Here is a 15,000-nt window from a genome sequence, read left to right as displayed (position 1 = left end):
GGTAGACAGGTACTGACGGATGAGCTGGTGGAAGACGGCGTAGCGGCTCTCGTTCTCCGGAAAGCTGTATTTGCAGTTAACGATGCTGAGCTTTGCTCCGTCCTCAAATGGGTGCTGCTTAAAACACAGCAGGTACAGGATACAGCCCAGAGCCTGGGGGAGGGGCACAGGGGGGCATGTTCACACACACACACACACAATATTCTGATTTTTAAACTGTTTATATTTGAAATATTTTTAAATTTAAAAATTTTTGCAGATTAATGAAATATATTTATCAAAGTCCAAACAAAAAAACGTGAAACATGAGTCAGAAACAGAGGCGTAATCTTTATCGTAATCGTTCTGATTAGAACTGCGAGAGCGGTGATCTGATTGGATACACAGCCTTTAGGGTCTGACTGCGTACAGTGGCACTGGGAGAGGACGCCGGTCTTACAGTGGCACTGGGAGAGGACGCCGGTCTTACAGTGGCACTGGGAGAGGACGCCGGTCTTACAGTGGCACTGGGAGAGGACGCCGGTCTTACAGTGGCACTGGAGGCAGGGTCTGTGCTCTGATTGGTTACCGTGGTCTGATTGGGGGTGAGAACTGTGGTCTGATTGGTTAGAGTGACGCTGGGGCGGGAATTGAGGTGTGATTGGTTACTGTGGTCTGATTGGTTAGAGTGACGCTGGGGCGGGAATTGAGGTGTGATTGGTTACTGTGGTCTGATTGGGGGTGAGAACTGTGGTCTGATTGGTTAGAGTGACGCTGGGGCGGGAATTGAGGTGTGATTGGTTACTGTGGTCTGATTGGTTAGAGTGACGCTGGGGCGGGAATTGAGGTGTGATTGGTTACTGTGGTGCTGTGAGCAGGAACTGTGGTATTATTGGTAAGAGTAGCTTTAGGGTGGGGATTGATTACAGCAGTGCTGGTGGTAGGAACTGTGGTCTGACTGGTTAGTGTGGTACTGAGGATGGGAACTGCGGTGAGTGGTTACAGGGGCATTAGGGTGGAAACTAGTGTGATTGGTTATAGTGGTGTTGGAGACAGGGACGGTGATCTGATTGGTTACAGTGATGCTGGGGATTGAAACTGCACTGTGATTGGTTACAGTGGTGTTGAGAACAATACTGGCTAACTTTTTAGCCTCGACACTAAGCGTGATCTGTGGTGGAAACCCACCACTGCTCATCGCTGAGAACACCGTCCCACTGTGAAGCATGGTGGTGGTAGTATCATGTGGGGAAACTGGTAAGGATCGAGGACAAGATAAAAGAAACCAAATACAGGACAATCTTAGACCAAAAAAAAAACCTGTTCCAGCCTCCCAAAGATTTGCAACAAGACAGTGAACCCAGAGCGTACATCTAAAGCTACACTGGAGCGGTTCATAACCGAGAATATAGAGTCACATTGCGGAAGACTTGCACATGAACTCAGAGGTTATTTGTACTCGGCGGAGATGTAAAAGGTGACTCTGACCACAAAATACAGACATGCTGTTTAAATAACAAGGCTCCAATTAAGGCCATTTCAGTTCCACCTCAAAATGTCGGAAAGTTCACCAGGGGGGTGAATACCTACACAACACACACACAACCTAACATTACACCAAAAAAACAAAACGCTATAAACTCCCACAGTTACCGGAATCTCTCTCTCAAACACACACACACACACACACACACACACACACACACACACACACACACACACACACACACAATCACACGCACTAATCTCACCCATATGTCCTGTTTCTCATTGATGGGGAAGTTGGAATAGAGGTCGATCATCTCCGGAGTCCTGTACGCCGGCGTCGTGTTTCTGGTGATCTGGACACAAACACACACACACACACACACACACACACACACACACACACACACACACACACACAAGTAAGCAAACGGGTGCCTGGTGTGTTGCCACGGTTACTGTTTACTAACAAATAGTGATTAGGGTAAGTGGACTGGACTAATGTAATTACGCTGAACTCTGGTCAGGAAGTGTAACAAGGACATGATCACTCAGCACTAAACACATAACCGCACAATTTAATAACACAACAATGACAAACTCACTCTCTCTCTCTCTCTATCTATCTCTCTCTCTCTCTCTCTCACACACACACACACACACACACACACACACACACACACACACACACCATCAGGAATGATAAATCTCATTTAGCTCGCCTGTGTTCAGTCTCTGATTATCATTATATACTCTTATTACATACAATGAATCACACATACACACCTGTACAATGAGCAGTGTTACACACACACACACACACACACACACACACACACACACAAATGGAATCTAATAGATTGTGACGTCCCATAATGCACTGCAAAATGTCGGCATTCAACTAATGTACCCATAACACACTATAGTAAAGGCGGCCACCTTTAAAGGATTGCATTAAGATTTTGGTAACTTCGGTCCCTAATAAAACAAACAGCAGATAAAAATCTGCACTGCCACTTTTTTTTTGTTAAATAAGACAAATTTCTTAGAGCTGGTGATTTTGCTGCACTGTGGTGCTTCCGTGAGCAGGCGGGAAGAGGACAATAAGAGGAAACGTGAGCAGCAGCAGTACAAATACACACCATCTGTGTGTGTGTGTGTGTGTGTGTGTTACCTCGTCCTCCACCATGGACCTCTTGTGTGCGCTCCAGCTGTAGTCGGGGTAGTGTGTGACGGTGGTGGCGCTGCCGAAGTCACACAGCTTTATCGTCCCCTGCTGGCTGATCAACAGATTCTCAATCTGACACACACACACACACACACACACACACACACACACACACACACACACACACACACACACGCACACGCACACAGGCACACACACGCACACACACAGAATATTCATTACACGTCTTTATTTCTAACATACTATATATAAAGCGATATATAAATATATTTCAGATTTGTCTCCTGCTCAGGGGCGGAGCTTTAACTTTAATCAGCCAATCACAAGCTGCACAAACATGTGACATCACCACTAACCTTTATTTTCAGACTGAAGGACATTATTATTTTAAAACAAATAAATAAAAAAATAAATTCTAACTTTAAAAAATATTTTAAAAATCTAAAAAAAATTTAAAATATAAAAATTTTCATAAAAAAAAAAAATCAATAAAACAAATATGAACAAATCTGAATCTAGGTTTTAGAATTGGTGAAAAATAATACAAATGTTTAGAATAAAATAAATAAGTAAAATAAAGATGGAAACATTCTTCTGTGTGATTTATAAAGGTTAAAACCTAAAACGATGCAGAGCTAAAGAGGGGGCGGAGCCTCACCTTCAGGTCCCGGTGTATGATTGGCGGTTTCTGTTTGTGCATGTGCTGGACGGCGCGACACGTTTGGTAGAAGAGCTTCAGCACGGTGTCACATGACATCGCCCCCTTTAGCTCCACCTTCTTCACAAAGTCCACCAGCTGACCTACAGGAAGTGGAAACAGGAAACAGGAAGTGGGTGCTACGGGCTCGACGGGCCGTGCATTGTGTGTGTGTGTGTGTGTGTGTGTGTGTGTGTGTGTGTGTGTGTGTGTGTGTGTGTACCTTTACAGAGCTCAGTGAGGATGAGGAACTCGGCCTGGCCCGTGTCAGACTCCTCTTTACTGATGGACGCTGCTGAGCAGAACTGAACCACGTTGGGGTGACCGGACAGCTTTTTCTACACACACACACACACACACACACACACACACACACACACACACACACACACACACAGAGGGTGTGAGAACCTCATAATTTACATAAAACAGTAAAGGGTGTGTGTTATTCAGGAAGAGAATGAAAGTTCACCATGAAGCAGACTTCCTGGATGATGGCCTTGTTCTTCTCTTCCTCATTGGACAAAAGTCTCTGTAGGAGCGCGCGCACGCACACACACACACACACACACACACACACAGTTACAACCAGTGAATCTCTAAACCTCAGTGTGATTATTTGATGTGTTTATGAGTGTGTGTGAGAACAGTAATAATCAGTGTACTTGTTATGTTGTTATAAAGGCATTTCCACACCCGTACCTTCAGAGCATAGTCTCTGTTGTTACCCAGGTCCTGAGCTTCATACACAAACGCATAGCCACCTACACACACACACACACACACACACACAGTTAAATACACACAATTAAAGTGTTACAGCATTGTGTACACACAGAGTCATCTAGACAGATAGACGCATGGGGATGGACAGACAAACAGACATATAAACAGATTAAAAATTTAGGTAAACAGAGAGGCAGAGAGAGAGAGAGAGAGTGAAACATGGGGTATATAGATAAGACAAGAGAGGTGACAAAGTAGTAGCAAAGAGAGACAGACAGAGAGACAGACAGAGAGACAGACAGAGAGTGTGTGTGAGAGAGAGAGACACAGGCAGACAAAAAGACAGACACAGAGAGAGAGAGAGAGAGAGAGAGAGAGAGAGAGAGAGAGGACAGAAAGACAGAGAAAGACAAGTGAATATTAAAATATAAAAATAGATAATTAATCCTCATTAATAAGAGCATCAGAATAATGAATTGTATTTTCTCTCAAAAATATATGTGCAAAATTAATGGCACCCCCATGAAATATTTGTCATTCCTGTAACGTCACTGTGGGGTGCCAATAATACTGAAACCAGCACTTCTTTTTTTTTTTTTTTTTTTAATTGCAATAGCTTAAAAACGTAAATTTAAAAAAAAAAAAAAAAAAACACTTTAAATGAAACGATGGTGAAAATCTTACTGCACACGTTTGGTTTAGAGAAGGGTGCCAATATTTCTGGAGTTTCACACTGGGAGGGAAATTTTTATATTTAACTCCTGAATTAATACGCCACTCTAAAACACGAGAACTGAGAGTCATTCAGAGAGAAAGAGTGTGTGTGTGTGAGTGTGTGTGAGTGTGTGTGTGTGTGTGTGTGTGTGTGAGTGTGTGTGAGTGTGTGTGTGTGTGTGTGTGTGTGTGAGTGTGTGTGTGTGTGTGTGAGTGTGTGTGTGTGTGTGTGAGTGTGAGTGTGTGTGAGTCACACTGTCATTTTCATTGTACATTTTATCAGGGTGTTAAACACAGATGCTCTAAACACACACACACACACACACACACAAAAATCTTCACGCACCAAGCTGCTGCAAACCTGAGCGCGCACACACACACACACCTAACCAGGCCGTAACCATGGCAACAAGTAAATGAATAGCTGAATCAAGAGTCCCTAAAGTTTCTTGTTACAGGTGAACACACACACACACACACACACACACTTAAACAAAGCTGCCCTATACACAACCACAAAGGAGAAGGAAGTGTGTGTGTGTGTGTGTGTGTGTGTGTGTGTGTGTGTGTGTGTGTGTGTGTTCTACGTGACAAACCGTTCTCTGTTCGAGAACACACTCACAGTTGCGCTAACAAAGAACACAGCAGGAAGCTCACACACTCACCTCACACACAGTAAGAACACTTCACACACACACACACACACACACACACACACACACACACACACACACACACACACACACAGTGACTCTCTCAAGCACACACACACACAAAAACAGAACAAACACAGCACACATACTAATGGACAGAGACAGTGTGGTGTAGAAACAGAGACAGACTGGACAGAGAGAAACAGAGCGACAGACTGGTGGACTGATAGACAGAGAGAGAGACAGGTGGACAGAGACGGATGAGTGGATAGAGACAGATGAGTGGAGAGAGAGAGAGACAGGCAGGTGGACAGAGACAGATGAGTGGAGGGAGAGAGAGAGACATACAGGTGGATAGAGACGGATGAGTGGAGAGAGAGAGAGAGAGACATACAGGTGGACAGAGACGGATGAGTGGAGAGAGAGAGAGAGAGAGAGAGACAGGTGGACAGAGACGGATGAGTGGAGAGAGAGAGAGACAGACAAGTGGACAGAGACGGATGAGTGGAGAGAGAGAGAGAGAGAGAGAGAGACAGGTGGACAGAGACGGATGAGTGGAGAGAGAGAGAGAGACAGACAGACAAGTGGACAGAGACGGATGAGTGGAGAGATGTGGAGAGATAGAGAGAGACAGATGAGTGGAGAGGGAGGGAGAGAGAGAGAGAGAGAGAGAGAGAGAGAGAGACAGACAGAGAGACAGGTGGATAGCGGTTAGGGTTTGAAGGTAAGCATACAGCTGTGGGATTTCGCGCATGCGCACTAGCACACCGCGTTGCCGCTGCTGTTTACGGTGAGTTTAGGAGGAGAAATAAACCCCAGGTCAGGATTTAAACTCTTCCCACCACACAGAGCTCTACAGCGCGCAGCTCTACAGCTCTACAGCGCTAATGATTCAGTCCTGATCCAGTGCGGACTCTGTAAACCTTTACACCGTGACATTTCTGCATCATTAGCGCGCGGCCAGGTGTATCAGGTGACTCATCACCCGCGTCATCATGCTAGCCGTGTTAGCTGCACAAGTTAGCAAACATGAGCAGGTACACTCTTTACCTTACATGAATTAAAAATAAATACATTTTTATAATTACGAGGAGAGTGGGATTTTAAAGATTCATACTGTCCAGTGTCAATAAGGAAATATGAAAAGTGTTGGTTTGGAGCAGCGAACCGGTTAAACCAGAGCTAGCATTAGCATTAGCACTAGCATTAGCATTAATGAGTCTAGCTGAGTGTTCAGGTTGAACTCCACCATCACACACACACACACACACACACACACACACACACACAGATAAAGCTGTAAAGTCTCCTCACCCTCAGCAATGACCCTCTTGATGCGGAGTTTGGTGTCTCCGAGCTCCACCACCTGACCCACGAAGTCGTGCTGGTCCCGGCTCGCGGCTCCGGAACCGGTACCGGCCAGGAAGCCCAGAGCCGTCTGGAACAGGGACATGGTGATCCGGTACAGCGTCCCTGCTGTGTAAAAACCCCGCCTCAGACACCCACAGCCCGGCTACACCGCTGCACAGACCCCGCTCCTTCCCTTCCTTTCACACGCTAACGAACAAATCTCTTGTTTTAATTGAGTTCCAGCACTAACTACTCAGCCATTTTAACCACCGAGTCACAACGAAAGGGACTCATTTCCGTATTTTGCGTGACGCCGTGACGTCAGGACGTAACGCGTTTACGTCACGACGTCTCACTGAAGCCGCGTTTCTGCTACAGAGGAATAACATTTCAGACTATTACTGAAATAAAGCAATATTTTAATAAATAATATAAAATAAACATGACTTGAGCATGAATGTGTACTTATTTATTTATTAATTAATTAATTTCCCTGCGTATAGACTCGGTGTGTGTTAAAAAGATTTAAACTTTCATTTCATTATTTTATTATTATATAAAATCCTGGATTTAATGAATTGATTGATTCATCTGTTAATTTAGAAAAGGCCAGGTTATCTGAAATACAGCTTAAAACTTCAACTCTATCTAATCTAAACACTAAATCATGAATATAGTCATGAATATAATCCGACTATTCAAGCATTAACCACCATCATATTTATTTATTAAAGCTATTAAAGCTCTTTATTGTTGAATTTTCTACCAAAAGAACCCAAAACACTGAACAACTCTTTTCCTACTTTAATCAAACTGAATTAAATCAAACCTTAATGTTTCTCATGGTGAACTTTAGAATAAACTCACTGAATCATCAAGTAAATAATAAGTATGAGAAATATAATAGTAGTAGTGGATAATGATCATCATCATCATCATCATCATCATCATCATCACTGCTGAGAACCAACATTTACACTCTTATTATTATGTGTGTGTTCATCAGGTTTATCTCTGTATATAACAATTTGAACATAATAGATCTGATTAATAATAGACTATCAGTACTACTGCTACTACTAATATTAATAATAATAATAATAATAATAAAGTGACTTCTCTTCGTTCTAATTTCTCACCTGTGCTAATACATGAAATTAGACTCACACTGAAGCTACGATGTTTGTACGTAGCTAGCTAACAAATAACTGGTGTCTACGTCACCCAGGACTTTTGCTTAAATGTGTGACGTCACACAGACTTTCTGAACGTTGGACTGTTTCTCCTCCATCTTAATGAACTCAAATCATCTGGAGTTTGTTCCTGCAGGTGTCCCACACTTCTCAGCATCCGATTCAGCATGCATAAAATGAAAGAGCAGGACTCAGGTGTGTGCTAAACAGATTTTAACGCTCATTTTATTATTAAAAAAAAAAAAAAAAAAAAAAAAAAAAAAAGAGAGAGAGAGAGACTAAGAAAAAGGTGACATATACAGTGGATATAAGTTAATATGCATATGGTTATATGGAGAGTAACAGAAAATCCTTATAAAATCCTGGAAGCAGTTTAATATGGCAGAGGATGAAGCCTGAGGGTTTACAGTGCTCAGAAACAGGACATCAACAGTATAGTACAGGGACAGGAGACGGTCCAGAGAGACTCACTCACCAACACACGTGTCTCTGTGCATCAGCAGAAACCTGGAGAATTACTGAAAATCAATCGAATAAACACAAACACTTTTGGGAAATGACACAATTCCAGAAACTGCCGCTGACACAGAGACGGCGCTCTCTGAAAGTCGTCTGAAAATGGAGGAAAGACGACAGTCACGGTCACACTCAAGAAGCCAAATTTAACGTGGAGTGAAAAAGAACGTACATTCAAAAAAATGTCACTGACTGTGACGTCTGCTGGACGCTTTACAGACGTCTCCGGTCAGTCGGAGCTCGCTCAGGTCTTACTGCGGGGATCATCTCAAGCAAAACACTGATGTTAGTGGCAGTCCCATTCCCCTGGTGTCTTATTTACACGATTATCCACGAGCACGAGGCCCCTTTTCCATCAGTTTATTTTGTTTATTACGGATCATCGTCGAGAGAAATGGAGAGAATTTCCAAATAAATACTGCTTTAAAAGTGTAAGGCTGCTTTCACACCTGGTGTTATTAAGAAATCTCCCTGGTGGCTGCAGAAAGAAAAAGTGTGAGAGCAGCGTTAACCGATGGCGTTGGGCCGGAATGAGACAGAATATCTCGAAGTAGTGAAAACTACAGAAGGGTTAAAGAGTTTAATCACTCTGTTAAAACCTGCTAATCTGCAGGATCTACATTCATTGGCTTATCAAAAAGAAACACTGTATGATCCAAATGAACACAGGGATGATTCTGTAGGAAAGAGGGAACGCAGGCCAGAACGCCACCAGCACGGAGTACCGTCAGTCGCTCATCTCTCACAGCGAGATCATCTGTCCATGCGCTTTCCAAACGGGCGAAGGACTGGATTCAGCGTGGACGAGGACCATTTCAGATCATTTCGAGTCATTCTCAGAAAATCTTGATGAATCATATAGTTCTGTTCATCAAACGTGACTCTTATGGAAGTTTGAGAAAAGATGGCGGACAGACAGCACTGTCACACGACACGTAGGATGATGACAAACACCTTTTCAACCCACAGTGTTGAATCAAAGCTGGTGAAGGAATGAAATTTTTAAAAAATGGTCCCAGAGGACTGGACTGGATTAAACCGGACCGGACTGGACCGGAGCGGTCTGGCCTGCAGAGTACTGAGAATCTTCTGGAATATTAATGAAGACCGAATAAAATGTCTGGCTCTATAGAGTGTGTGTGTGAAAATGTGTACAAATCTAATTATGAGTTGGTTGTGTATTAAACAATGAAACAAAGTGTTTTTTTTTTACAATTAAAAACATTCAGCATTATAAATGGCAAAGCAGCACAATGATTTTAGCACAAACAGATTCAAACTCTCCTCTCTGTTGGAGGTGAAGTGACGGATTCCCGCCCACGCAGACAGTCCATGATGCAGTGTGAGGTAGTGAATCATGGCTGCTTCCATTCATACTCAATACACACTTATTGCTCCACTGTATAAAAGGCAACGCGTGAACTTATGCGGTTGTGACAGGGGTGACTAACTACGCTAATTAATATCACGCTAGGCGTAAGAGCGGGCTCGGTTTTCCAAAAACATCGCACCGAACAGCTCGTAAAAACGACGACATCATCACACACGACACGTACGAGGATCTTCGACGCTTTTCTTTGGAAAACCGAAGCCACGCCGAGGTGAGAAAAGCAGGCTGAGAAGCGCAGAAGATACGAGATACCGTTGCTTTCCTTTTGCCGAGCTGATTAGCTAAAACCATTGTGACGTGTGAGGGAGATTCTAACGCGCACGGCTTCTTCGGCACTTCTCTCTCCCAGAAAGAAGGGAAAGTTGACTAAAGTAGCTAAAAATCGACGCAAACCATGAGATCGATGTGAAAGTTGGAACTTAGCATGACCAACGCTAAATCATTTCTGATTAGCCTCTAGACTTTCACAATGGAGAGTATCAGATGTTATTTTCTCTAGACCTAGATCTGATACTCGGTGACTAGGACGGGTTAGCAGAATGTTAGTGCCTTGCTAATCCATAATGCTAATAAATAAAACTCAAAATAAAAGAAAAAAACTTGAAATAGTCTTAAAACAGTACTACATTTAGTCAGTTGATTTCTGAACGATTGCACAAATAGGTATAAAATGTAAAGCGTGTCTTGCTTTACACATAAAGGGCCAGTTAAGTAAAATGCTAACGTGTCTAATAATGATTGTATAAGCCAAACTTTAGCAAGATCATGTCTGACTTCTGATCTCTTTATTTCTAGACGTGATTTTTTTTTTTGTAATTTCTTCATGTCATGATCTTATTATCTTGCTGCTAGATCTGACACGCGACTGTTCGGTCAGAGATCAGGCTTCGCTAATCGACACGGATGGAGAGATGGAGCGGCTAGTAACGCTAATAGATGCAGTTGTAAATAGTAGCTTAGCTAACAGCTCTTTGTTCTATATTGTGTGTGTGTGTGTGTGTGTGTTTGTCAGTGGAAAGCAACAGCGTTTGGTTTGAAATAAAAACACCTAAAACACCCAGACGTCCTGTTTTTAATAAAGGTAGAATTATTGCGTACGTTGCAGATATTTTGAAACATCTTTGGCTGAATTTTGGCGGGAGTGGTTAAGGCACGCGTGATGTCCACACTGCGTAGACGTTTTGGCATTTTATACGTTTAATTCCATCGATGATTACCGTATTTTCCAGACTACAAGTTCAGCAATCAGATTACACACTGTTTCTTGGCAGACAGAGTTCATTTCCATTAAAACCACCTGTACACTGCCCCCTACTGGTGCAGGCAAGTTTAGGTTTTGTCCCGTTCCTGTTGCCGTCGTTCGGCGCTGTATTGTTTCTCAAGCTAAATGACCTTAATTTCTTTAGATTAGATAACTAAAATTAAAATAACTGCTGGAGTTGCACCCCAAATGTAAAAAATCTAACAAATTACAGAAAAATTAAAACATATGCAGACGGCACTTGCTGGTGGAGAAAAGAATGTATTTCATAATCCAACACAAGTTTGTTTTTTGGTCTAAAAAGTAAAATGTCCAAAAAGTTTCGGGTTTAATTGATCAGATTTCACTTCCTGTATGTATACGTCAGTTTAACTACGCGTACGTGAGTGTATCCAGAGGATTAAAAGCGACATCCACTAGGGGGCAGGGTAGCGCCGAAACAACTGGAATATCTTCCTTGACTACTTTTTGCGTGTCAACAGTCAACATGGCGACATTAGAAGAGGCGACTTTGTTGTTCATCTTGCGAAGGAGAAGGCGCAAACAGCGGTAGCCTCATCGACGTGTTAAACCACGTTAAAAATTCATATTGTCCAGGTTTAACGCATTGCCGCTTTGTTGTACAAAATGTCGCACGTGGTGATCTGTAACACACCTTCCTGCAGTCTAGAAAATACGGCATGTTGGCGTAAGGATCATTTAGTTCGTTTCATAAACAAGACTCTTTCACTACTCCTCCCTGATTCCCCGGGATGGGGGAAAATGGAGGCACTTTGGGACTTATTATTGCTAAATGATTGATTGATTATTGATATTGATTATTGCTAAATTATTGCTGCCTTCAGTCCTACTGAGACGGTGTTACTGTCTCACAGTGACGTCTCTGATTAAACATATCTGAGATAAAACTCTCTCATCCACACGGAACTAAAACGAGACGGGAGACAGTTCAGCCTGGACGTTTACGTCACACGTGGATCAGGAATTTATTTATGTGAAATCCAAGCGTCCATCGTTCCTCTCGGGAAGAGCTACCACAGCAGAGACACCTGCCTACTGCGTTATTATTCCTAAACAAACAGTGAAAATAAAATCATCTTTTGTGATCATTTTTATTTAAGCCAAAAATTATTCTAACATGATCTTTTTATAGGCTTGACTACAGGAAACAACAGGAGCTGTGCTGAAAAGAAGTCCTGTCCTGAGCTGAATTCTCTTCTTGCAGTAGCTCTAAGTTAGCTAGCTAGCTAGTAAACAAGCCTTTAGAGTGAAGATAACCTAGCTTTGTTAGCATTGTTACTCTAGTCTATGCTAGCTGACAGTGTAAGGATTAGCCTTAACACATCACCCTGAGTTTAATAGTTAACTCACACTGACATTTAATTCAGATTTGAATTCACTTTATGATCTAGACAAGCCAGTTTGTTCTGGCAGCTTTGTTTTAGCATGCTAGTCTGTCACAAACACAATCTGCATGCTTTGCTAGCTCACCTTGAGCAGGAGACTCAGATTGAGGACGATAACATGAGTGCGATTTCTCAGTTTATGACAGATACATGCCAAATATTTCTAAAACAAACAAAAAACAACAACAATGACTTTACAGCACTTCTATCTTTCATAACTAATGTATAAAAACATGCTAGTTAGCCTGGAAGTCACGCTGTGCTAGCTAACACACTGAGGATTAGACTTTTATTTCCACTGGCACTATTTTCCAGTTTTTAACCAATTATATGTCAAGCAAACTTTCTTGAACAATTACAGCCAACATAGTTAGCCATATAAATGAGTGTGAAATTAGCTAAACTGTCAGGATTAGCTGAATTTATTTCTCTGTAGCTGCTCTCAGTCTTCTCAAACTGACATGTTTTCCTTCAGAACTGATTTTTAAACTTCTGTGTGATTTGAATTTGTCTGATTTAGCCAGGCTAGCTCATGTTTTTAGACTCGTCTGATGCGTCTGTGTTGGTTGCTCATCCCGAGTGAAAGCTGAGACTGTCTGGACACAGGAAGTGCTCAAACAATTATTTAAAATGGGGGGAAATGATTAAAAAAAAACAAAACAGGACATCTAGAATTCAGCCTGAGCTCATCAGTTTTTAGAAGACACACACACACACACACACACACACACACACACACACTTCCGATCTGGATGAATATAAACGCACTTGAATAAACTAATGCCGTCCCAGTAGGGCTGCACTCACACTCTTATCACTCACCCATTTTTCACTTTGTGCTGTGCCATAAAGAGCTGAATGAACCAGCATGTATTGCAGAGAATGTTCTAGAAACTTCCCAACACACACACTCACACACACACACACACACACACACACACACAAAACACTGTTTTGCTAAAGGCGACATAAAGCTTAAGAGTGAAACAAATCTGTAAAGTACATTCAAAGTAGACGTGATTGTCAGGCAAAGTGTTGTGAGGTGTGTGTCCACTCTGTCCGCACTGACACACACACACACACACACACACACTTGTGTGAAGTGTGCACTGCGTCGTGAGCTTGTGTCACTTCACCTCCGGGCGACTCGTCAGACGAATCCACACTCCAAAGGACTCTGGGAGTGTATCCTGCAGATCGGTCTTCCCCTCGCTAGTCAATGGCTTCAACACACATCCACGAATAAAGGGATTAGGAGAAGTGCGTTCAGAGGATTGGGATGCTGCCCAGGTTCCTCTCCATCATCTTCACCTGCTTGCGCCACAACATTCAGACTTCTCTGGTGCCCCTTGCTGGACGTCTCCATCCCGAAAGCTGCGTGTCTCTCTCGCTCAGAAGAACATGTACTGGTTGTCGATGGCTCTCTTGCGCCCCCTGTCCAGCGGCTCCAGCTCGTATTCCGAGTCCCGGGTGTGCAGGAGCGGAGGGAGAGGGTTCGGGTGGCGGAGGAGAGTCCTGCGGCCCACAGACTCGCTACGCCGGATGTGGGCGGGGTCAGAGGTGGGTCCCGGGGCGTTGTGTGGAGGGAGGGTGGGGCCAGATGACGCGCCGAGTAGCGGGGCGATGGGGGCAGACGCTTCAAGGCCCCAGTGAGCCAGGCTAGGCTCTGAGCTACAGCGGGAGAATGGAACCAAGACCGGAGAACCCACTGAGGAACACATAGCTGGAAAACACACACACACAGATACACACATAGCTATTAATCTGATTCTCCTCATAAACATTTATCTTTGTGAACAACACTTTGGTAGGATGCAATTAAATAAACATAGATAAATAAGTAGTAAGTATATTAATTGTGTGTGTGTGTGTGAGAGAGAGAGAGAGAGAGAGAGAAAGAGAGTCTTAATTATGGATTCTTGAATAAAAATCTGAATTTTAAATTCAACTGTAAAATGACAGGCTCCTACCTGAGGTGGTGGGCGTGGCCAGCACATAATTGGCCAATAGGACATCACACGCTGAGCCACACTCGAGTGGGATCGGACAGACACGGAAATGAGAGAGCATATCAACAACGGAGGAGAAACGCAGGTGCTGGACCCGACACTGACCCCATTCAGTCACAGAGAGACGCAGATGCTGAGAGACAGACAGGGAGAGAGAGAGACAGGGAGAGGGAGAGAGAGAGAGAGAGAGAGAGAGAGAAGGAGAGACAGACAGGGAGAGAGAGAGAGAGAGAGAGAGAAGGAGAGACAGACAGGGAGAGAGAGAGAGAGAGAGAGAGAGAGAGAGAGACAGGGAGAGAGAGAGACAGACAGGGAGAGAGAGAGAGAGAGAGAGAGAGAGAGAGAAGGAGAGACAGAGAGAGAGAGAGACAGACAGGGAGAGAGAGAGAGAGAGACAGACAGGGAGAGAGAGAGAGAGAGAGAGAGAAGGAG

General features: G+C 43.4%; 2 protein-coding genes across 3 annotated transcripts in view; both read right to left on the bottom strand.

Moving 5' to 3' along the window:
- Nucleotides 1-7,138, bottom strand: part of gak (cyclin G associated kinase) — a 27,312-nt gene extending 20,174 nt beyond the window's left edge. For both annotated transcript variants that reach the window (XM_034299165.2, XM_034299166.2), the window contains exons 1-8: nt 6,758-7,138; nt 4,053-4,114; nt 3,823-3,882; nt 3,574-3,688; nt 3,312-3,454; nt 2,639-2,764; nt 1,731-1,820; nt 18-153 (exon numbers count right to left, since the gene is read on the bottom strand). In XM_034299165.2, coding sequence (XP_034155056.2) covers nt 18-153; nt 1,731-1,820; nt 2,639-2,764; nt 3,312-3,454; nt 3,574-3,688; nt 3,823-3,882; nt 4,053-4,114; nt 6,758-6,896 — 871 coding nt within the window. In that variant the 5' untranslated portion in view covers nt 6,897-7,138. The remainder of the gene's footprint in view (nt 1-17; nt 154-1,730; nt 1,821-2,638; nt 2,765-3,311; nt 3,455-3,573; nt 3,689-3,822; nt 3,883-4,052; nt 4,115-6,757) is intronic.
- A 2,128-nt stretch (nt 7,139-9,266) lies between these two features.
- Nucleotides 9,267-15,000, bottom strand: part of sh2b3 (SH2B adaptor protein 3) — a 46,012-nt gene continuing 40,278 nt past the window's right edge. The window contains exons 7-8 of the mRNA XM_053229184.1: nt 14,530-14,701; nt 9,267-14,282 (exon numbers count right to left, since the gene is read on the bottom strand). Of these exons, the coding sequence (XP_053085159.1) occupies nt 13,951-14,282; nt 14,530-14,701 (504 nt within the window). The 3' untranslated portion in view covers nt 9,267-13,950. The remainder of the gene's footprint in view (nt 14,283-14,529; nt 14,702-15,000) is intronic.

Source organism: Pangasianodon hypophthalmus, chromosome 24, assembly GCF_027358585.1.
Source record: "Pangasianodon hypophthalmus isolate fPanHyp1 chromosome 24, fPanHyp1.pri, whole genome shotgun sequence".
Classification (NCBI taxonomy): Eukaryota; Metazoa; Chordata; class Actinopteri; order Siluriformes; family Pangasiidae; genus Pangasianodon; species Pangasianodon hypophthalmus.
The sequence above is the reverse complement of the archived record's forward strand: the minus strand, read 5'-3'. Positions and strand labels throughout refer to the sequence as shown.